Raw genomic sequence first — 24082 nt, forward strand, 5'->3', positions numbered from 1 at the left:
AATAATTACTTCCAGAATATCTTTGTTTTTCCTCTTCCTCTCTCACACTGTTTCTCTCTGAAGTTACTTAATTCACAAATAGCCACCGGAAATAGGACTAAAAGCTGATCCTTGATTTCTTTTACATATTCTCTTGATATTTTAAAATTAATATCAAATGTGCTCTTAACTCATTGTTGTGTTTGCACACCCAACAATATTTTAAAATGCATTGAGAATCCAAGATCATAACTCATGGCAAAAAAAAAAAAAGGGTGTGTGTATGTGTGTATGAATGACAATAGCTTTCCTTTTACCAAATTACTTTTAAGGCAGACATACTAAAAGATTCAAATAATTTTTAAATTCCTTGAAAGCAACTCAAAATTTTCATGTATCAAATAATTTTAGTGCATAAATCACAACACAAAAGTAAAGCAGACAATTTGGAAAGCTATATTAACCCACATAAGGTGAATATAGAAATTTGTGGAAATTCGTGAAGTAGTAATTCAGCCCCAAGGCCTGAAACATAAGCATTTAGCTCAAATTAATGCTTTCATTGAACAGGTGAAATAAACAGATAAAATAGTGGGAACCCCAGGGCTCCAAGGTATTTTCACATACACGGAAATAAATATTTAAATACATCAAGCTAAAACACAATGTCAAAGAAAGACTTTATTAAATACTAGTCCCAAAATAAAAAGATGAATTGCAATTCTGTCACTGTCCTTGGCTACCTTTTAAGTAGCAAAGTTCTACACACCTACTGCTTTATACATTCTACCTCCAAAAAAATATTTACCTGAACTATGTACCACATGCTGAATTAGTAGAACACAGTCCCCAAGTTAGCATTTTGTAAATTAAATGTAGATTTCACAAGCTAAGCTCTAAATTTTGATTCCATTTATGATCTTAGATATAGCCAGCAAGGCTAGTCCTGAGGAATTATTCTAAAATAGTATTTCATAATGCTACAATGCAGTTATTTAATTCAGTCATGTTAAATTCCATGTGAATATACATATGTACTGATGAAGAGAAAGTTCCATGAAGGCAGGATTTTTGTCTGTTTTATTTACTACTATATCTTCAACATTCAGATCAATGCTTAGCACATTGTAAGTACTCAATTATTTGTGAAGTGCCCTGAATAGAAGATAAACAAGTAATTGTGTTAATACTTCACAAAAAAGGTGACTTATTTACTACTAATCTCTATCATGTTTTAGAGTAAAGAGAGAATCATTGAACCACTATAGACAAGTTTCAAAAGTACATCTGTAGGGCTGGGGCTATAGCTCAGTGGTGGAGCACTTGCCTAGCATGTGTGAGGCACTGGGTTTGATCCTCAGTATCACATAAAAATAAAAAAAAAATAAAATAAAATAAAGGCATTCTGTCCACTATAGATGTACTTAATTTTTTTTTTTTTTTTTTTTTTAGTACGTCTGTAGTGATAGTTCCTAGGCCTAAACCCAACCCTGGGAATGAGAAGGAAACAGCCTCTAACCTGTGAGGGTCTTCTAGTCTTAAAGACCAAATTCTTCCAATAGATTAAGACCACAGTTTTACGAAATTCTGTTGATGACTCTCCATTTATTTATATCTGCCTTAATTAAAAATAGTTTCAAGAGGCAGAGGAACATTACATGAGCCCAGACAGGAGGAAGAAGAGTTGGTTTGGAAGGGAGAATTGATAGCCTTTGAAAAAATCTGCTTGTCCAGTTCCACTCTGTGAAGAGTCTGATTCAATAGTCCTGAGTGGGGGTGGGGTGACATGGACATGCATGATTTAAAAACACTATTACTTGTTTTGATGCTCCATGAAGACCAAGGACCAGAAACCTAAGGGGATATCATGTTCTGCCCCTGCACTCAGCCAAACCCTCAAGCAAATATGTGGCAAATTCCTGGAAACAAAACATTTGTTGAATACAGTGAAGCACTCTAGGCCCTGCTCTCTATTCTGACATCAGTTACATCTATATCCAAAAGGACAAGCATCCTCACCTGCAAAGAGGGGCCAGTGGTTGAAAATTGCCAAGGGTTGGCAGAGAAAGGGTCAGAATCACAACCGTAACTTTGTTTTAGCACACACCCCAACATAAGAACATGAGGAGAATGACTGGCTTCAAGATGATAATGACAAGAAAAAGAAAAGGAAGAAAGGCCCTCTTGGATCTGGGGACAGACACCAGCTCTTCTAAGAAGTAGACCATGATTAATGTTCTGTTGAGCAAATAGGCAGGCATTCACTCCTTTAGAAAAGGTAAGAGCCACCCAGCGAACAATGACAACAGACACAATTGCTAGTAGAGCAAAGCCCTTCAAATCAAAGAATGTTAGGAAGCTGAAAAGTGTCTTGAATAATCTGATGCCTTTGTCTTATGAATAAAACTGAGTCTCTGACAGATTAAATATCCCTAACCTGATGGATGGTCAACAGAGTGGCAAAACCAAGACGAGAATCAGTCCCCAATGCCCACTTAATGATCCCACTCCCACATAGCCCAGAATGCTCAGATCAACATAGTCCATTAAAGAGGATAGTTATACCCTTCCAGAATTATCTAAGAAACCAGGAAAAAAAAAAAAGTAAACTTAAAAATCGCAACCCTTGCATCACACACATAATACTTGACATATATGCACCAGAATTTTCCACAAATTTCTAAATACAGCAGACTCCAGGGGTCCAAGCTGAGAGGTATTGAATGAGAATCTGCACAGATGGGATTAGGAACTCAGGCTTTTAAAAAGAAATCATGGTTTCTGGACAAACATTTAGGAACTAGTGACTTATACAATATTAGACTGACTCAGCCATTTTGACTACCAACTATAAGACCAGTTGAAAAATAGCTAAATAATTACCTTTCCAGTTTATTCAATTTCCAACTGATCAACACAAAAGAAACACACACTGCTACATCTAGGTATCACAGGAGTGCAGCACTATGCAGCCACCTGGTCCCATTTCTGCCCTCATAGCCCCTCACCTCCATCTGTGTTGGAGGTTAAAGCTGTAAAGAAGGACAGTTGTAATAGGAAGGACCCACATGGGTAGGCAGGACAGGAATTAGTACACTGACCCTGAACAGGTATAATTACTAACAGGATAACTCATAAATAATCAAGGATTGCATCCAAGGTATTAGAGTAAATAAATTTTAAATAACAGGGGAAAGTGCATGTGGGCAGTAACAAAACAAACTACACATAGCCAGTTAATAAAAAGAGATGATGTCAAATCAAGAACAAGCAACATTAGATTAATTTCATGATGGGTAAATATCTCCAAAATGATATTGGCTTGGTAGGCAGGACTGAAATAGACATTAAGAAGAGTTCCCACTCCATGTATTTCTTTACAAATCCCTCATTCTGTCAACAAATTCATGCTGAGAACATGTGTGTCATGAAAAAGAGATAGTTTTCATCTTCAAAAGGAAGAGATTTATATTTCTCTTTATAGTTACTATAAACTTAGTGAAAAATAATTCAAATACACAAAAGGACAGATGGCCAAGATAAGAATCCTTGGAAGAATCTGAGTGACTGCTCTCCTCTCTCAATGTACACACCAGAACAACCCCTCCTATCAGATCCACCAAGCCTCTCTATGCAAAGGATAACTAACACTGCTTCATTTCCATTCCCAGATACTGGTCAGTCCTATTTTCTGACACTGCTCTCTAGGAACAATCTGGGTTTCAGAGGCCCCCTTCATTTCTAAGTAAAGGAGGCATGCAAACCAGATTCACATTTGTTTCTATGGCTCTAACAATCATTAAACAAGTGTAGACTACAACCCCACAGGAAATGGGAAGATATGTTTGGGGAAGTTGGTAAAAGTTGTGTCCCACATCAAAGGAAAGTTGTCTTCATTCATACTGCTCACATCTGGACCACCCCACATGCTTGGTTAAAATGGAACCATCATGGTTGAACAAACATACCCATTCTCTCCTTTGAACTGGCCTTGTTTTAGAAAATTGGTAGGAATGAAGACACTCGTTTTCAGAATCTACACATGGGCCTTCATGAGAATATTATCAAGGGCTTCATCAAAATGAAATCAAAATGAAGCCAGGAGCACATTTGCACATACTTTGCTGCACTTTATGTATTACTACATGTAGCTTCCATCTGCGAACAAAAGCTCAACAATATAGGAGGAGAAAACTGAAATAAAATCATCAGACTTCTACAGCTGAAATTTGTCATTCTTGACTTTTAAATTCTCTGTATCTCTCATGACCCTATCAGTTCTACCATCAATTTCCTATGCCCATAACAAGAGCCACTGGAGTAGGTGGGGTGGAGAGCTAGTTTAAGAGCTACAGTGACACCCAGCAGAGCCAAGCAGACTAGAAAGGAGCCCCTTTTTGGATTGCACACCTCTTTCAGAACTTAGTGTTCCAATAGTAACACATTTAGTAACACATTTTCCAATAGTAACACATTCCAATAGTAACAGGTAGGTCTACCAGAACTTCAGAAAACCAGCAGGCAAATAAAAGTCCATGCACTGGAAAAGCATGTGTTCAACTGTAAACTAAGAGGCAGCTTCATTGCAAATCACTTATGTACCAGTTTCATGTGAATAAATTGACCAACCTGGACTAACACTGTGTAGAATGGAAATGTGTAGGCTCCGGTCCTGCCCATCCCCAGAACAACTGCCCCTTTAAGCTCTAACGCTATTGGTGTGAGGGGTGAGGACAGCAGAATGGGACTATGTGGCATATTATATGGGATCATAAAACACAGATTTCAAGTCAAAGTTCTGCGACTCTTCTGCTGTTAACTTGGACCACTCTGTGAACATCTCTGGACTTCATTTTCATATAGGCTGAGACATGGTAATTCTAAGTTGCCCACTGGCCTCAAATTTAAAACCCTCCTGCTTCAGCCTCCCAAGTAGCTGGATTATATGAGTATAGCACCACACCAGGCTCCACCCACATTCATTATCTTGAGAATCTAAGATTATATTGCCGATTTCCCACCTATGCTTTAAGAAGCCATAAGTGTCACAGAGGAATTAAGGGTGAAGAAACTGTAAAGATTACAGAGCTTCAATGGACTCCAAAAGTCAAAGGCATAGCCAGGAGGGGAAATCCCCAATAAGAAAGATTCTTGAGACATCCCCTCCCACCTAGCCACATTTGACTAATTCTACTGAGTTGCCTGGTAAGATTTCTTGGGTCAGAGGATTTTTTTTTTTTAATCTCATTCAATATTTTGAAGCTCTAACATTCTAATCTAGCATACCAATATAACATGATATTCCCCAACTGACCACCATGGAAATTCCACACAACACAAATTCAGAGGGATGCACTGGGATGCACTGGGTTGTGCAGACCATCAGTACCAGGCTATAAGGACCGAACCACTGCTATCTCAGCTTGGCTGGTTCAAGCCTGCTTGCAAAGCTGATAAATCCTGCACTGCCCAGATGAAATGGGCCTCTCCCTCAAAAAGAAAGATACATTTTCACTTAAACAAGAACTGAAGGAAAAGTACAACTCCTGCCAAAAAAACAACTCAAGTATGTTCCCCAACATCTGTGAAATGCATTTCAGAACAGTATCCCAATGCATTTGGATAGACTCAGGGCCCTGGATGCAAAGGAGACTGTGGTTAAAAGTGTCTCTGGGGTGGGCAGAGGTTAGTGGATGATTTCCCTAAAGGCTCAGAGCAGAGAGAAGATGGCTATACAAAAGCTTTGTAATAAAGAGTATTATCTTGCCAACCAGATGTTGAAATTAAAGACTCCTTCAGCCACCCCTGTGTCCTTCAAGGTCAGTGGCTGTGTCTCTGGCTTCCCCAGCAACAGCTCCCAGGGCAAGCCAAGTCTGCAGGAAGAGTAAGGCCCGACTTTAAGGAGGGGGCAATAAATGCTTCGGGGTTAGTTATATAAAAATTAAAGGCCCCTTGCTTAAGTGTTTCCTTCTTACGCTGTTGCCTGGCGCCTGCCTCAATACTTTCTTTTTCTCTCTTCACAATAGGCCCCTGTGAGCCAAGGGGCTCCCTGCAGAAAGGCACACTTTTAGAGGCACACTGTTATGACTGATTAGACTACCCTTCTCGGGGCCTGCCTGAGAACAAAAGTTCCATTTTCTCCTCAGGGTCTCATGAAGTAAACAATTATTGCATCATTAGTCCTAGGTGAAAAGCATCTTTTACCTTCAGTTGCAAGCACCTGCAGTCTGAGGATTACTGATGCCATAATGGCCTGACAAAACTACTTTTCTGGGACATTCTATGGTTATTGGGGTCTTTTACATCATACACAGACACCTAATGGCTGCCATGACAGAAGCAGACCACTGGACCTGCTGCTGGCTTTCAAGTCTCTTTGGGATTAAAAGGCGGAAATGTTGATCTAACTAAAATGCTCTAAAACTAAACAACTTTATTTCATTCCAGTGTGTGTGTGTGGGGGGGGGGGGATGAAAACTAAGCAACTGAATATATTCTGCAATCTAATCAACCCTCTCTCTTTAAAAATTAATATAACATTTATATCCAACTTAGCCAGGGGCGCTTCTGATTATGAGCCGAAGGTTTCATCTGAATAATGCTAAAAACCCCTGTGAAAACTTCAGTCATTTTTCCAGATGGTTCCAAACATCCAGATGTTTGGCAGCAGGCACACAAAGCATCCAGATGATTATCTTACTTTCTATGCAAGTATCTTGCTGTACTGAATAAAGAATCCTGACACAGAAGCAAATGGACAGTAAATCCCCAAAGGACCATGCGTTAACATACCACAGTTTAAATAAGAAATGTATCTTTTACCACTTCCCTAACCAAAGATGACCTTCATTAAATTCTAGAGCATAAGGATCCACAACACAGTGTTTTATAAATGATTTCTTTTTGGAAATAGTCCTAACGTCCAACTTGAATCTCTCTAGCAAGATTCACATCCCCTGGTCATTAGAAAGGATACACAGAGATTCTTTCAAGGCTACCTGGGACCATTAATTTTGTGTTGGCTTGTCTGAGCTAAGGAATGCCCAGACAATTGGTAAGATAATGTCTCTGGCCATGCCTGTGAAGATGTTTCATAAAAGACGAGCATTTGAATGAGTAGACTGAGTAAAGAAATCTGTCCTCACCAATGCTGTGGGCTAATTCAATCCATTGGGGTACCATGAGAATCTGGAGGAAAAGTGGATTGTCTTTCTCCTTAAGCTGGGACATGCATCTTTCTCTGCTTCCTCTTGGTCCTTCAGACTCCAATATTTACAGCACTGGTCCCCCTGTTTCTCAGGTCTTCAGACTTGGGTGAATTATAACCCTATCTTTCCTGGGCCTGCAGACGGCAGACAGTGTATTATAGGACTACTCAGTTTCCATAATTAGGTGTACTAATTTCCATAAGTCTCCTTTTAAATCCATTGCTATACCTATTGATGTCCTATTGCTCCTCTTTCTCTGGAGAACCTTAATACACTTCTATTTCTACCAGAAGACCAAAATACTTCCAGTTCTTCAAGAAAAACTAATATTTAAATAGCTACCTGAAGATGCAGACCTTCTGCCATCTCCAGGGTGACTCACCAGCCAGAACCTTCAAAAGTGTAAGGCAGCCTAACACTGCCTTTTGTTGTTGTTGTTGTTGTTATTGTTGTTACATTTGTGAGCCATATTTTACTTCTTTTGATTTATTTTTTTGTTAAATCCTTTACTTTCATTCATTTATGTTTATCGCTTCATCCTGTAAGCATATCCAATTAGGTCAAGCAGGGAGGCACAATGACACATCTTTAGTGGTTATCGCATGGCCTCTAAACCACAGCAATGGCATTGGTTGCAGCTGTTTAAAGCCTACAGCACTTTCACCACGGACCTTGGGACTCATTTGGGAGGCAGCTGTCAGATCATGCTCTCCACCGGGCTGCATTCCAACAAATCAAGTTAACCCATTTGTCCCATCATCTACACAACAAATAATTACATGCCTAAGAATGTAACTATACTGCAATATAATTATAATGATATTAATATATAAGTTCTAGATTGTGATTTCCAACCCATTTTAGTGTATTCCTGTAAATTTTATTGAAATATTCACAGAATTGAAAACTTGGGACTTCATGGGTTAAATCAAAAATGGTGCATGAATTCAAAACCCATGAAGACAATGACTCATTATTTGACAGATCAAAGACCTCAGGAAAAGTACAGGCAAATGCCTTAAGTTTGTCTACCACTTGCTTCTCTCTCTCACTTCACATCTCCTTTCTCTTGTATCTTCTCCACACTCACCCTAAAACCTATTCTGGGTCTCAATCGGGAGGAATTTGCACTTAATCAACTAGAAGGCCCTGGGTTCAATATTTAAACTGCCCCAGGCAAAAAGTTACCCATGGGAAAAAAAATAAAAGTCATAACACCCATACTACAAAGCAAAACAAAAAAGTGAGGAGTGGGGGGCAAATCTCAGAGCCCAAAAGCTTCACTACTACTAGATTGGAACATAGCCTCTTTATTTCTACAAAGATGATGAATTCCTAAAACAAACGCAAATAAATGGATATCTAATAGCAAAATAATTCAAGAATCAACCATACCATATAAAGAACTCCTAAACCTGTCATCTCTTCATAAAGATCAAGGCACATCACACAGAGAGGGGGACTTCCCTATACAAAAAGGAGCCTCCACCACTTTACAAAGTCCGGGGGGTCGGTGGGGAGACTTCCCTTCAGTTCTTTTGTTTAACAAAACCAAGTACAATCCCTAAACTTCACCAGGTTGGACAACAGCAATCCTAAAAGTTCTCTGGTTATATTTGGGAGTTGCCCACACTTGTCACATGGTCACAATGTGGACTCATTGCAGGACTAGACATCCTCTCCCAAAGACAAGAGAATGTTAGAATCCAGGCAAGAATGAGAGAAGCACAGAAACAGTTCTCCCTGACCTGGGAGAGAAATTTAGTACAAGCATTCTCCAAAGTTCAGGGAATGGGACTTAATGAATCCACAAGTAAACAGACTTGTCCTGGGATACCTGACATGCTCTGATATCAATCAAGAACAAATATGTGAGGAACAAAAGGAGTATTATCTTTTACCCACACACTAAACATGTCCTTGACACCTACCACATAGAAAACACTGCTTACTAGTTTTACACCTATTCCTGGAAACTACTTCAAAATGGAAAATTCAGTGTTTTTCTTGGTGGTGTACCAGTAAATCTGGGATACCACATGTGTTGCTGGTATGTTTATTGGTGGAAAAGGAGCCCTCATATCCCACAGTCAAAACCAAACTGCCAAAAACAAAGCAAAGCCTATAGCTCATGTTACCAAGATGGGCCATTTCCACCCTCCAGTGACGCAGAGCTAAGGGGGAAATTCTGTCAGAGCGCGACTGCATGATGAAGGGGCCTGACAGTGATTGTTGGACCATAATCAGGAACCACTGGGCCATTTTCTTCTACTGAGTGTGTTTCAATTATGAATGAAAACTAAGTATGACCATATTTCCTTGGCACAGTGATATACAAAATGAAAGAGTTGGGCAGGAGCCACAAGCACTACTGTGGTAAAGGAATAAAGGATGAACACTGAACTACAGTGTGCAGAAAAGAGTTCACGATGTGACAGGGAACTGAGAAAGAAAAGCTTAAATAATGACTCAAAAACTGAGTCTTTGAAAAACTACACAAACCAGGAATGTTTCCAAAGGCAGACCCTCACTAATGGCAAATACCAACAGCATGACCAGCATAATTTTCTGGCTAGGGAAGCAATGAAGTTGTTAGACATGCTATAGGGTTTTTTTTTATATATATACATTTTTCCAGAGACTGATAAAACCACCTTGAAGGGGATCAAAAGGGAAATTGGGACTAATGTCAATGATACAGGCTGCTATACTTCAGATGTTGAATGTGCCCCCAAAGGCCCATGTGTTAAAGGCTTGGTCCCCAGGGTGGCACTATGCGAGGTGGTACTATGGAACGTTAGGAAGTGGGTCCTAGTGGGAGGGAAGTCCTTAGTTCATTGGAGCTTGCCCTTGAAGGGGACTGTGGGACTCTGCCCCATTCCTTTCTTTGTCTTTTCTTCCTGGCCCGTGATGTAAACAGTTTGCTCCACTGTGCATTTCTACTATGATGTGCTGTCCTCACCAGAGTCCCAAAGTAAAGGGGTCATCTGATCTTGGACTAGAATTTCCAGAACCATGAGCAAAAGTAAATCTTTTCTCTTTGTGAGTTAACTGACTCAGTTATTTTGCTATAGTAACAGAAAGCTTATTAATAAACTTTCTAAAATAACAGCAATCTAAACTCTTGTTACTATTGCCATCTGGCCTTGGTCATGTGAGTTTTTGTTCTTGTTTGTAAATGAAGACACCAGCCATTTTCATTGTCATCTGCAGTCAAAGAAGCACTTAATTTCTCTTAGATGGAATTATATGAATACATACACACGTGTTATGCACACAGGCATTTATAGAGACAATATTAAATAGACTTATAAAATTCTGGAATTGGAAGGGATGAGAACCATTTGACGAACTTCTCACCTAAAGCCAGAATGTGCACCACAAGATGCCAGACCCGGTATCCCTCGACTTCTTGACCATCCCTTTGTGCATACAGGTCTCTTCCAAGCATCTCTGCACCCCATTCTAGCTTTGTCTCCTTACTGTTCTCTTTCTAGAATAGAGTCCCTGGGGAAGAGTTCACTTCTTCGGTTACAAACCTCTTCTATCTGGATTATGCACTCACCCCTCAATCACCTCCGATTAAGCCTGTTCTCTCACTTATCTTCAGTGCACAACTAAGAATTTGACCTTGGGCATTTTACCAGTTATAAGCAATCAAATTTAATAAAAAAAAAATTTTATTTTCTTAAAAAAAAAAAAAAGTACTTCCCAGATTATTTATCTATCATGGTTGGGCTACTTTCTTCTTAACCTAATATATAATATTTGAATAGATTCTCCTTATATATATGTCCATCCCCCTATTCAGTGGATTATCCTATTTCCTGTGGACTCTTCTTCAAATTCCTGTCTTCATACCCTTTGTCATGGGCATGAGCTTGGTCCAAATTTGCCCAATTTGACAACTGAACCACCTATCTTTGAACTCCAGCATCTCTCCCCTCAAAGGAATTTTATGCGGAACCACAATCCTTACAAAGATTTATCTGAATTACATAAAAATCTTTATCAGATTTTCAAACTCAATCAGAATATCATAAAACATATATATATATATATATATATATAAAACATTTCATAAACTATAAAGTAGTGAGTGTACATTTCTTTCCCCCTTCTACTTTTACCTATCTTCAAGTTGAGATTTTGTTGTTGTTGTTGTTACGCAATTGAACTTGGGGGCTTAACCACTAAGCAACATCCCCAGCCCTTTTTATTTATTTTTTATCTTGAGACAGAGACTCACAAAGTTGCTCAGGGCCTTGCTAAGCTGTTTAGGCTGACTGGGGACTTCCCATCCTCCTGCCTCAGTCTCCCAACACGTATGTGTCACGTCACCATGCCAGGCTCTCAAATTGAGAATTTGTTTTTCTTTTCTGAGATTGAACCTAGGGGTGCTTAACCACTAAGCAGCATCCCCAACACTTTTTATTTTTTTATCTTGAGACAAGGTCTGAGTTGCTCAAGGCCTTGCTAAATTGCTGAGGCTGGCTTTGAACTTGTGAACCTCCTGCCTCAGCATTCCAAGCTGTGGGGATTATCGGCATGTGCCACTGCAACAGGCCTCAATTTGAGATTTTTTAATCACAGATTTCAAATCTTTCCATGACTTTCCTGAGGACCTTAATCAAGTCATGCTCTATTCTGTAACACAGGACTCCAGGTATTTGTATCTGGCAGGGCAGAGCGGGGTGGGTGTCAGCTAGCAAATGTATTCTGACTTATGTTGTCTTTTTTTTTTTTTTTCCTTTTGGTGCCAGGGATTGAACTTGGGGGCATTTAACCACTGAGCCACATCCCCACTTCTTTTTTGTATTTTATTTAGAGACAGGATCTCGCTAAGTTGCTTAGGGCCTCCCTAAGTTGCTAAGGCTGGCTTTGAATTCATGATCCTCCTGCCTCAGCCTCCCAAGCTGCTGGGTTTATAGGAGAGAACCACCATGCTGGGCACTTATGTTGCCTTCTGAGGCAAACTTCAAGCCAATCCTTTTGTGCCCAGAATTCTCTCTACCAGATCAGGTCTCTTCCCTCTTTTGACCCTACCCAGACCCACACCTCTCAATTTGAGGCCCCTTCTAACAGCCCAGTCTGCCCTGAATTTTACTGCTAGTTTCAAGTGCTCCAACAAATAACCCAATCTATATCCCATTCCCATTAGGTTTGGGTTTTAGTGAAAAGTTGGGGAAAACATATGAACATGTGTGGAAAGGGCTTGAAATGTGATGATATGTTATGTAAAGTTAAATGGATCTAGGTAAAAATCCCAGAACTTCTATTTACTAGAGCATGTTGGTAGGCCCACTTAGTCTGAGCCTCTCTCTTATTCCTACTTCAGAGTATATCTGAGTATTAACAAAATAATATGCACTAGCCTGTTGGCAATAAGCAAATAATAAATTTAAATATTTACTAAATAAAAATAGTAGTCATACTATTTCTACGTATATATTCCCTTTTATATATAAGTGACTTAAATTTACTGATGAATGTCTATAACACAGGAGAAAATGTAACAGATTCATGAATCTGCTCATGATTTCTCTCTGAAGATGATTGTTTGCTAGTTTAAAAAGAAAATAACCAAACAAAAAAACCCATATGTATTAACTGTGGATTCTACATATATATATATATAAAGGTACATGTTTTACAAGTTTAAATTATATTTGGCAATAAACATAAATAAAAGTAGATTCTTAGAGTTTGGAATTAATGTTCTTTTATTGTGACCTTAGTATACATTTGGTCTTTAACAAATTACTTATTAAAGTCTGTTCTGTCTTTCTCAAAGCAATAGAAATTTTTGTGGTATAAAAATGATGCCTTTTATTTTGCCATGCTAAGAAACATGTATGTATTGGGTCAAGAGCTTCTTAAAAGTTTCAACAAACTTTGATTTTGTTCAGGAGTTCTGGGGAGGGAAGGTGATGATGACCAATAATACCCTTAGTTTTGGAGAAATGTTACACAAAAGATAATTGAGCTCTTGAGAAAAGAAAATAACTATCCTTGTAAAAGATTAGTAGGGAGAACATCTAACCATGCATAAAAGGGGCATTCCAGCCATGTAAGGAATCCTTACTTCTCAAATCTCTCAAGCAACAGAAATAAACACACAAAAATCATAGCATCGTAGTATCACTGCCATTCCAAATCTTTCCTTTGTTTCTTTGTGGGGCTTACTGTGCTTACTTGCCATATAAAACATATATGTGAGTTATCTTATTCTTCTTCCTAGTTAATACATCTAGCATTTCAGAACTATTTTAAAGAACAGAATGAACCTAGATTCATATTTAATAAGATGATTAATCTAGCCATATGTTTAGAGCTTAGCACTGGATTTAATGATTGCTAAAATAACCTATAATCCAGAAATCTTTGACACTTAAAAACAAGTATTTCTATTTTCACTTAATATAAAGCTACTTTAAAAGGCAGCTAGAACAAATACGGAATACTTAAATCCCAAGACACATTTTTTTTTTTTAATGTCTCCTTACAAGTCAAGGTGGAGTGAGACAGTCAGTGAATAGGAAGGCAGCTCTTTCAAACAGGAAGAAGAAACCACAGTGATCCTAAAAAAGACCCTTCACATTACTCTGCAGAAAGTAATGCTAGAATAGCAACCAAATTCTGACCAGGGACTGAACCTTCCATTCTAATATCTTCCAGAGGAGGTGATGACATTGGCAAGGAATAGTAGTTCTGACTCCAATTTCTAATCAACTCACAGCACAGTGCTTCCAACTGTCCTTATGCCCCTTACACCAACACCTAACTGTAACACTCCAAGTAAACACTCCTTGTCTAGGGACCAGTGCTTACCTCTGTTCCAGATTCTGAGGGGTCATAAAATGAAGCCCTCAGAATCGCATTGTTTTTACTCAGGGTACTCCTTGTTATCTTCCAAATGGAAGGAAGGAAGGAAGGGAGGGAGGGAAAACAAAACCAAACCTATGCCATCTGCTTTACAGTTGGCAAAGGGCATAGGTATTAGAAGTTGTATTTTTATATAAATAAAAATAACAAGGAAGCACCTCCCCACCCCCTTTTTTTAAAGTGGCTGTTACATTCAAAATGGAGAATGAGGCCCCCTGCTGTATAAAATTGTCCTTAGACCTCTAGAGAGAAGGAATGGGTCTAAGTCAAGCTAAGAAGCAAAGCATTTCTGCAACTGCTCACCAGGTCACAAGACACCCTGGTATGCCGCTGAGTACCATTAACGTCCGAATACCATAATGTTTTCCTCCAGGCTGACAGGAAAAGGAATATCCTAAAGATGTCAGAAGTCAATGAAAAACGACTCCTCAGTCCCTGCCCTGTCAGAATTGTATGGTTCTGTCTCATCTTTGGTCATGGTAGTCCAGTAGTCAGTTTTCCTAATAATTTTATTAAATCCTGTTAAAGATCAAACTTTGTGTATATGGTGGTATATATGGTAGAAAATTGTGAATTTGGTAAAAGTTGATCCGCATATGAAAATATTGGAACTTGATATTCTGTGAAGGAAAATTTGCCTTCACATTGGAAGCTGGAAAGCCACTGGAATGGTGAAAAAGAATCACAGTATAGGTTTCTTAGATTTTCAATACCTACATTAAGAACTGTGTAAAAAAATGTAATGTCTGTGTACAGATTCTCAATACAACCAACAAAATCTCAATTATGAAAGAGGAAAAAAAAGTGAATGGAGTGAGCAATTGAGGAAGCAAATGACTGTCAATGGAGGAAGAAGCTGAAGGAATGAGAAATATGAATGGCAAAATTTCTGAAATGAATCTCAGACCTCAAGTTCAGCCGGCAGTGTCAAAATGACCTCATGCTAAGCCACTCCAACTGGCTTGAAGCAAAAGAGAAGAACAATTTCTATACTAAATAGAGTCTAAACAGCCAATCACTGCGGGATACAGTCCTTCTGCTGCTCCCTGCTTCCTGGAGCTTGTAGTAACAAAGACTTTGGGATAAGCAATGTGGCCTTTCATAATCTGTCCCTGACATTCAATCCAAACCTTTCTCATATCCTACCCCTTTTAAGAATGTAAATTCAGGACAAACTAAAGTCCCTGAAGTTTTAAAACACCATCTTCTTAGTATCCAATGACATCCTCACTCTCTTTACATGCTATGATCAGAGTCAGAGAAACTAAGCGGATGTGGCAACAAAAGCAAACACAAGATACTATGTTGCCTATTTTTAAATTGAATGAAGGGGCCATAAACCAAGGAATGTAGGTGAAGCTAAAAAGAGCAAGGAGATGGACTCCCTCATGGAAAGCTACCACCCTGTTGTCTCTTTTTATACTTCTGATCTTTGGAATTTATAAGATAATAAATTTGGGTTCCTTAATTTAAGTTTGTGGTCATTTGTTACAGCAACAATAAGAAATTAATACCTGGTTAATTCTTGTTCAACCTAAACTCAGCTCAGGCACACTTTCCAGGATACCTTACCTGCCTTGTTCTTACCCTACCTGCCGTCTTCCCTTTACTTTGCCTTGGCTAGCTCTTCCTCCTCTTTGCAAAGCACCTTGCATTTACCACAATGATTGATCCCTCAATTAGCCTGAGAGGCTTCCTTTTAAGAGTAGGCCTATGGGTTTGTTTTTTAATTTTTTTTTTTTTTTTGTAGTTGTAGATGGACAGAATGCCTTTATTTTATTTATTTTTTTATATGGTGCTAAGGATCAAACCCAGTGCCTCAAACATACTAGGCAAGTGCTCTGCCACTGAGCTATGCCCTAGCCCCTATGTTTATTTTTTATTTCCATTGTTTATCAATGTTTCTGGTTCAGAGAATACTCAAAAGGCTTTCAGTAAATTAGCATGACTCACCCCTTAGTAATCCACAAGATACCAGTGTTCATTTCCTTACTAGATGATAAAGACACTGATGACAAGTAGCTAGTTCGTTACCAGGAAATGAACTTGGAAGTACTATCAATGGCTCCTTTCTCCTTTAGCAAGGCCTTCACAATGTCATTTGCCCACTTCAAGCACATTTGCTTGAAAGAAGTTTAACCATACTTTCTACCTCCAAACAGAATGTTCATAAAACTCTGAGTCACAAAGAGAATCCAAGTATCAGGTTGAAAGAAGAAGATAGAAAATAGAGGTTAAAAAAAAAAAAAATAGAAAATATATTCATGATTCTTGTACAGTTACGGAGGTGAACTGTATTTTCCAAAGATAGCAACATCTGTCCCTCTCATGTGATGTTCTACACTGTGACCCCAATACTCCAACGATCAAGAAATGTTCGGGGCTGCGGATGTGGCTCAAGCGGTAGCGTGCTCGCCTGGCATGCGTGTGGCCCGGGTTCGATCCTCAGCACCACATACAAACAGAGATGTTGTGTCCGCCGAGAACTGAAAAATAAATATTAAAAAAAAGAAAAAAGAAATGTAGCCATTGCCTTCCCCTTGTACGTCAGTTGGCCTCAGGGCTTCACTGGTAAGCAACAGAATACAGCAGAAGTGACAATGCATGACTTACACGACTACCTCAGAGGACATGCTGTGATTTCTGGCCCTTTGAGCACTTGCTCTCCAGATGCTCCTCCCTGGGGCACCCTCTCCTAGAAGCCAGATGCGATGCTGTGAGAAGCCCACGCCATGTGTAGTTCTTCAAGGAGGCACTCTGGTTGGTACCCCCAGTCAAGCCCAGCCTGGGAGGCATCAGACTCAAAACTAGATACCTGAGTGAAGAAGTCTCCCGACAAATCCCTGTCCCCAGTCAATGATATCTTCCCTCAGAGATCCTCCACACAAAGGAGCAGTGACAACCCCTGCCATACCTGACTTCCAGACCTGCAGAATCCAACAGTCTATTAAGACTAAATTTGGGGTACTTCATTATCCAAGGCAATAACTGCAACAGTTAATAAACAGACAAAAATACTTAGCAGTATTACTATCGCATAAAATTGCGCCTTTGCTTCCTGTCCTTAGGAAGACGGACCAGCCAGAAGTGTCTTAGTGAGTTAAATCAATTTGATTCTGGCCTAAAAAAAATACATATATGCTCTAGGACTACAGCTCCCAGAGACTTTAGATTTAATGGAACCAAACAGTAAGTACTCTTCCTTCCACATCTAAGATTTTACCACTTTTAGATTTTTTTCAATGACTTTGGGATTCATAGTCCTATGTCCTCATATGTCCAAGAGGTTAGATTAGATGGGATTAAATTCAAAAGGGTGCTGGAAGAATACCAGAATGACTGCTCTTCTTCCTGTCCAGTTTGGAGCACTGTAAATAAAACTTGACAGACCTTCTTAAGTCAACTAAATAATGTGTAGCATGAGTGCTTTCAGATACCCAGGAGCTAAACCACATTAGGTTTCTTAGGAAGCCTTCTAGCACCAAGTGAAAAAAAAAGAGCAGCTACTGCCAAGAGGGTTGTGTACAAGAGAGGTGGTGGCCTTGAGAGACTCGTTTCACAAGACTCCAAGTATCTATTCGAGAAGGTCAGAAGTGGGAGGCAGTGGGGCCTTTAAAATACAATCTCAAGCTATTTTGCTCAAGCCAGATGCTGCATTCTGGAAGCAGATGAGAACACAGTTATCATTAGTCTGAAATCCTGATGAATTCCAGGTGTACCTCCCAGCAGCCTGGGAGGGCTAGTGGCTCCAAATCCTCAGAGGGTTTTGTCATTCATGTCACAGAAGGCTATTCCACCGCAGTCTATGGGGCCTCAGTACTTGTCCTCTTTGATTTCAAATATAAACATTTTTGCCCAGACTTTTGGGGATACTTTTTAAAGTAAGGCAATTTCTCAAATATATCAAAGAATATAAGGGAAAAAAACAATCAAGAAACAAGATATGAACAATTTGAGGAGAAGATGATCTAGGTCGAAGACTTCAACATTCCTATGAGAAACTGGATTGAATATAGTGTTTATAAATCTGAAGTGGGTGCTGGTTGACTTCTTTCACCAAAAGGTGCAGTTTAATGACCCAATGGATTGCTACCTGTGGTCCCTGTTGCTGGAGAGAGAAGAAAAGGCACGATCAGAACCGTCAACGGTGTTTATGGGGGCTCAGCTTCAAGGGCATAGCCAGAGTCCCGCCACAGTTTAGGAACGCCCATCCACTCTCCCATCCCATTCTCTAGGCTCCTAGTCAATCGGTGCATTTCTCAACATCCTTCTAATCTACCTTTTCCTATCTGTTAGAGTATGTTTCTGCTCCTGGCAAACAGGACCCTGAACCAATTCAAATACCAAAATAACCACACGTATTTCCAAAAGCAACCCCTCGCTGAATACGGGAGGCATCAGACTTAAAACTAGATACCTGAGTGAAGCAGAGTGAGTAGACTCCATTCCCTCTCTCTCCCTCTCTTTCACTCACTCTTCTGCATTTTAGACACACACACACACACACACACACACACACCATGCAAAAAAGAAAGAAGAGAAAGAAACAACTTAGGGAAGATGGTTGTATGTCCTTCCACATGACTAAATTATCCAATACAGAAAAACAGATGGTTTCTTGTTCTCACCCTGGTCCTCCTTTCAGGACCATAAATTTTCTTAAGAAGATGTTTCGACACCAAAACCAGATGTGTTAATTCCCCTTATTTAAATTTTCTTACAAGAAAAGAATTCAAGGAACACAACGGTTGACTGTTAATGATCTAGACTTCATCAACTCAATATACTGATGTTTTGATGCATGCCACAACCCACACAAACTATACGTTTACTGACTGAATTTATGCAACTGAAACTCATTTATCATCACATATATGGAAGCAGCATATGTGCTTGCTCCCCAGCTTACAATAAGCAAGGCCTTGGGCTAACATTCTTTCCATCATCAGATACCATTAAATAAGGGGGCCACCACTTTTCCTGAAACATGTACTTCACATATTGCACAACTCATAATAAGATTCTTTGGGGGAAAACAAAATAGAAAACAAACTTGCTGGGATCTTCAATATTAACCAAAACATGAGAAAACAATGTAATCATATATAAAAATGTATTAAGAGCCAAAAGATACCTGATGAATTTGTTGGCTCTGGAGGGGGAGGGAATAAAATTCCTGCTAAGTACTTAAAATGAGTGGTCTCTAAACTTCTCTCTATATCTCGTCCTACATGAAGGCGGTCTGCTCGATTGAGTTCTAACAGTAGTCAAAACCCAGAGGGTCTAACTACAAAAAGCAGATGCTGAAATTCCCTGCTCTACTCCCTGCAGAAACAGGGATAACCTCTTCTTCCTTCTCCTAGAAAGAGTTAAAAGCTTTAAAAACAATCTTCATGAAGGCCAATGGTCCTTTGGTCCTATGCCCAGTATCCTCTACCTGATCTGGTACTCTCTGCCACAGGTGGCTTCTCACTGACAAAAACCCTATCTGTCAGTCTTACTCACTGACCAAAACCCTATCTGCACAGTAGCATATCCTTGTATTCAAGAATATATACAAGGATAGGCTGCGAGGCTCCTTGAAGCCCAAAGATTCCAGTGACATTTTGGCTGAAAGCATTAAAGAACACACCCTTCACTGTGATTTATATATTTTTAAAAAAATCAACTCACATAAAGAGGGAAGGAAAAAAAGATAGGGAGGTAAAAGACTGAGCTGTGAATGCCATTACATTTTTTAAAAACAAGATCATAGCAAAGTAACGCTTTTTCCACTCCAAGATAGGATAAATAGGAATAGGTCAAAGGAGCATCAACCTAAGAACAAAGTTTCCCAGGGGCATGTTCCTGCCTTGTCCCTGTTCACATGGCAATCAGGATAATCCTTGGGCTTGGGCTGTCTACAAAAGGCTACAGCTAGAGATAAATGCAGGACCAGAGCACATAGCTCTGGCCTTGACCTTTCTTCCACATGGCAAATGCTTATGCCAAGGACAAAAAGAAGGTAAATAGCACCTTCCCTCTTAAGTAATTACAGAAATGAAGCAGGTTTTGATTAAAACTCTAAAAGCTCAAACTTAAAGCTAATTTGGATGACAACTAGACAGTTATTGATTTAGCAGGACTACGGTTTTCTTCAACTAAGTACATATGATGTCCTAAATGGCTAAACCGTGGGCAATTCTGACACCAGACAGTTAAAACTCAATTGTGCAAAAGTTTGTATGCCTGCTATGCATAACAAAGAGATTCTATTTCAGCAAAAAGAAAGCAAAAACCAACTTTAATCTCATGAGTTACTAGCTTTAATTCTGATTCTATACAATTAAATCTTTAGGATATAATTTGACCAGCAGTATAATCAGATGACAGTCAAAACACTAGTTATAACAAGGGTCACTGATATCTGCATTGTAAATGCTTTCAGTGTAGAATGTGATATTTCCAAATATGATCTAATCATAAATTTTTATAAGTTATACTAGCAGTATATGCTATTTATTTTTCCTTGAAAAACCATCCACCCAAACATACAAACATACCTCCTTATTTATAAATGTAAAATTTATATATTTACATATGATGCATTATTAAAACACTCGGAGAAAGGCTTTTCTTGTTTATAAAAATCACTTGTTTTGAAAGCAGAATATGAATTTAAAGATTCACTCTTATACTTCATCACTGTCTTAGAACCTGATTATTTTTTCACTATCACTAGGGCCAAATAAATTGAAAGAAAACAAATATTAACAAACTCTTTGATTCTCTCCATAGTCAGCAGTAACAAAGTGGATAATGTCAAAATCTAAGCACCAACTGGAAGAAGAAAGGTGACATAAATAAGAGACAAGAGGAGTGTTTGTCCAGCCCACATGTTGGAAGCTCCCCACCCCATGTGGAGCATCATAGAACCACTCTCCAGTACATATGGCAGCTGGGGTGGTAAGTCCAATTAGGGAGGTGAAGGTAGGGAGGTTGGCTCTCTGGTGCTAACTCAGTATTTCCCTTATTTCTCTGAGAAGTTCACACACAACTGGGCCCACACTTCAGCATGGTTTCATGGAAGTCTCTAGGATCAGGAACGCTAAACCCTAAGCCTGGCTTTTTGTGACCATAGGAAACCCTCGATTTGAATTTGAGTTTATTCTTTTATATAAAGGAAATATTAACAGTTGTTCCAAAGATGCTAATATAGAACCAGATACTTTCCTGTGTGGAGCTGGTGCAACCCTGGAATAGAGTCGGTGCTCAACAAACACTATTCATGCTCTCCTCCTCCAGAAGCTTGCAGCAAAGACAACAGAAAGTGTGGAAGTCGCTGTGAGATCTGGACTATAACACATCTTAAGTCTTAATCCAGCAACATCTGGAATTAAATGGGACTGCCAGGGTAAGTCACGAATCTGAGGGTCTTCCTGTAACCTGGGGCTCCAAGTGCCGTCAATATTCTCCAGGGCTATTCTTGACATCTTTTTCCTCAAAGTTGCATTGAATGTAGGCATATACTGAGGAATACGCCTACATATTCTTCTAGGTCATGTAACTGTCCACTACCCCTAAGGGAGACTGGTATTATCGCACCTGAGATATCTTGATACTTTGGGGCAGAATTCTTGGTGTCATATTATCAATGTGTAATGGTTTCTTCTTTTGAACTCAGTCTTCACATTCAACCATGCATGTCCACTACTTTATAGTTTTGTGACAGGACCACTTAATTAGTAAAATCACAAACTCCTGAACTAAGTGTCTATATTTATTTGACAGGTTTTTCATAGCATCCAACAAAGCAATTATAATAAAATACTATTTGGGAGAAGCAACTCTGATGAAAAAGTTCATAAAATTTATAGGATATTATCTACATATTTTCAACCCTAAGGAAAACCATATGCAAGTCAAAATCTGTTTTCAAACTGGCCATTTCATATTCCTCAAATGAAAATATTGTACTGCAAATATCATTAAATTATGGTAGAAACAAAACACCCAAATTAAGATATATAGGCTAGCTTCACGCCTTTCCTCTCGGTGATATATTAGAAAATCGGCGATTACACTCTTTGGATCCTAGAACGAATGAAGAAGTAAAGTCATTCTGCTTGAGGATATCCCAATATGAGCTCTTTGAGTGAGCAGGCTTATTAAACTGTAGTGCATCCTACCTCCTTGAAGTTATCAAAAGCTGATAAAATGATTTCGTGCCCTCCTCTGACAAGACAAACGGCTGCCAACAGTTCTAAGACAAGGGCTTTTGTTCTGTCAAAACAAGAAGAAAAAAGAAAAACACAGATCGGTGAAAATGACATGGTGAGTCAGCTACTCCTGCCTCCAAGATGAATATGAGAATAATCATCATTTTCCCTTGTGCTTTTTAAACCTTTATTCTGTTCCATAGTTACATTAAATCACTTTTTGAAAACTTTACCGACTTTTCGATATTTGCTTTGTCTAAAACAGCAAATGTGGAAGGCAAGCTTCCTACAACCAAAATTTATGAATTCACTTATTAGTGAAATTTCACTAATTCTTTCAGTCAAATTATCAGGTGACTCAGAGCAACAGAGCTGAAAAAATTCTACTGATGAGCTAAAAACAATAGGGAACATGAGAATACACACACACAAAAGTACCAACTGAATATTCTTCCTGGTTTTAGAGTCAGAGGCATAATATGAGAAAGCTCAAAATCAACTCAAATTTATGTTTTACACTTCAAATCTGCTCACATGCAGATAGATCCATTAAAATCCCATGTGACCACACAAGTTTCTATCACTTCTTCATATGCAGGAGATCTGGGAGGAGTTGGATTAAGCTTGTACTAGTGCAAAAATATTTTCTCTGACTCAAGAAAATAAAACTCCATCTGAAATATTTTTGAAAGGAGAATCCAGAGATCATTCTAAGTTTGTAAATACAGTGTCGAAAAAGAAATGGCATTGTTTCTTCACCGTAAGATCACTTAAATATTTCATCTTTGTTCTGGAATAAAAACTATTGCCAACCTCTTAACAAAGACTGTTCTGATATTCCACAGTACCAACTGTCTTAAGAAAAATGAATAATAACTTTTCTATAGTGGAAGGCAGAGACATGACTAGTTAGGATTTTAATAAAGAAAGTAAGAAATCACTAAGTTGTAGATTTATTCAGGGGAAGTTTTAAGAAATACTACTCAATATTTAAGTAATCTTTACACACTGCATTACATTCCTAGAAAGACCTAATTTACAATCATATTTTTAAGGTGAATTAACAATTTCTAGATACTCAGTTTATATATTGTATCTCAGGGAAGGGAACTATACATTTGAAACAGAATACCTCACCAGGTTGGAAAAGCTCAAGATAACCAAAAGAGAAACTGTTGATGAGAGACTTCTAGAGGTAATCTGCATGACAATTAATCTATGTATCTGGTCTTTAAAGAAAACAAACATTAAAGAAATCTGCATATTTGTTCGTTTGTTTTTCTATTTGTTAACTAAAGGTACATATGTAAAGTCAGGAAGCAAAATGTGGATAAGAAACGTGGTTTCAATTAGCTATTAGTATTTTAAGACTTTCCTGGTCCCCATGTCTGGACAAACTTACAGCTTAATTCTCTTCACCAATTTAGCAGCAAAGATGCTTAATACCAGACCTAGAAAGGAATAAAAGCTTAAGGAGCCTTCCAATGGCTAAATTGTCACCAGGTGCTCAACTCTGCCCCATGTAAAGATGTAACTTGGCTGAAAGGAAAAAAATCCACACAGCCAAGTACTTTACAGTCAGTCTTATTTCAGCAAACCACACCTGAGAGTTTCAAAACTTTAACTTTCGTTAAGTGTTAACTAGCTCTAGTTAGATTTAGACTTACAGTACAAAGGAAGCTCACCTGGGATTCTTGTTGTTCAAGCTTAGTGCAATCTCATTAACAGCATGTGGATGAGACATGACCATGTTGAAACCATACTGAAATGTGGAAGAAAAAAGCAAAAAGCATTAGGAAATAAGTTAGGAAA

At 38.7% G+C, this 24082-nt stretch overlaps 1 protein-coding gene across 3 annotated transcripts in view; it reads right to left on the reverse strand.

Moving 5' to 3' along the window:
- Window positions 1-24082, reverse strand: part of Fmnl2 (formin like 2) — a 282989-nt gene that overhangs the window by 36204 nt on the left and 222703 nt on the right. For all 3 annotated transcript variants that reach the window (XM_076865569.1, XM_076865571.1, XM_076865570.1), the window contains exons 8-9: window positions 23956-24032; window positions 22241-22334 (exon numbers count right to left, since the gene is read on the reverse strand). In XM_076865569.1, coding sequence (XP_076721684.1) covers window positions 22241-22334; window positions 23956-24032 — 171 coding nt within the window. The remainder of the gene's footprint in view (window positions 1-22240; window positions 22335-23955; window positions 24033-24082) is intronic.

The sequence above is a fragment of the Callospermophilus lateralis genome, chromosome 9 (assembly GCF_048772815.1).
Source record: "Callospermophilus lateralis isolate mCalLat2 chromosome 9, mCalLat2.hap1, whole genome shotgun sequence".
NCBI lineage: Eukaryota > Metazoa > Chordata > Mammalia > Rodentia > Sciuridae > Callospermophilus > Callospermophilus lateralis.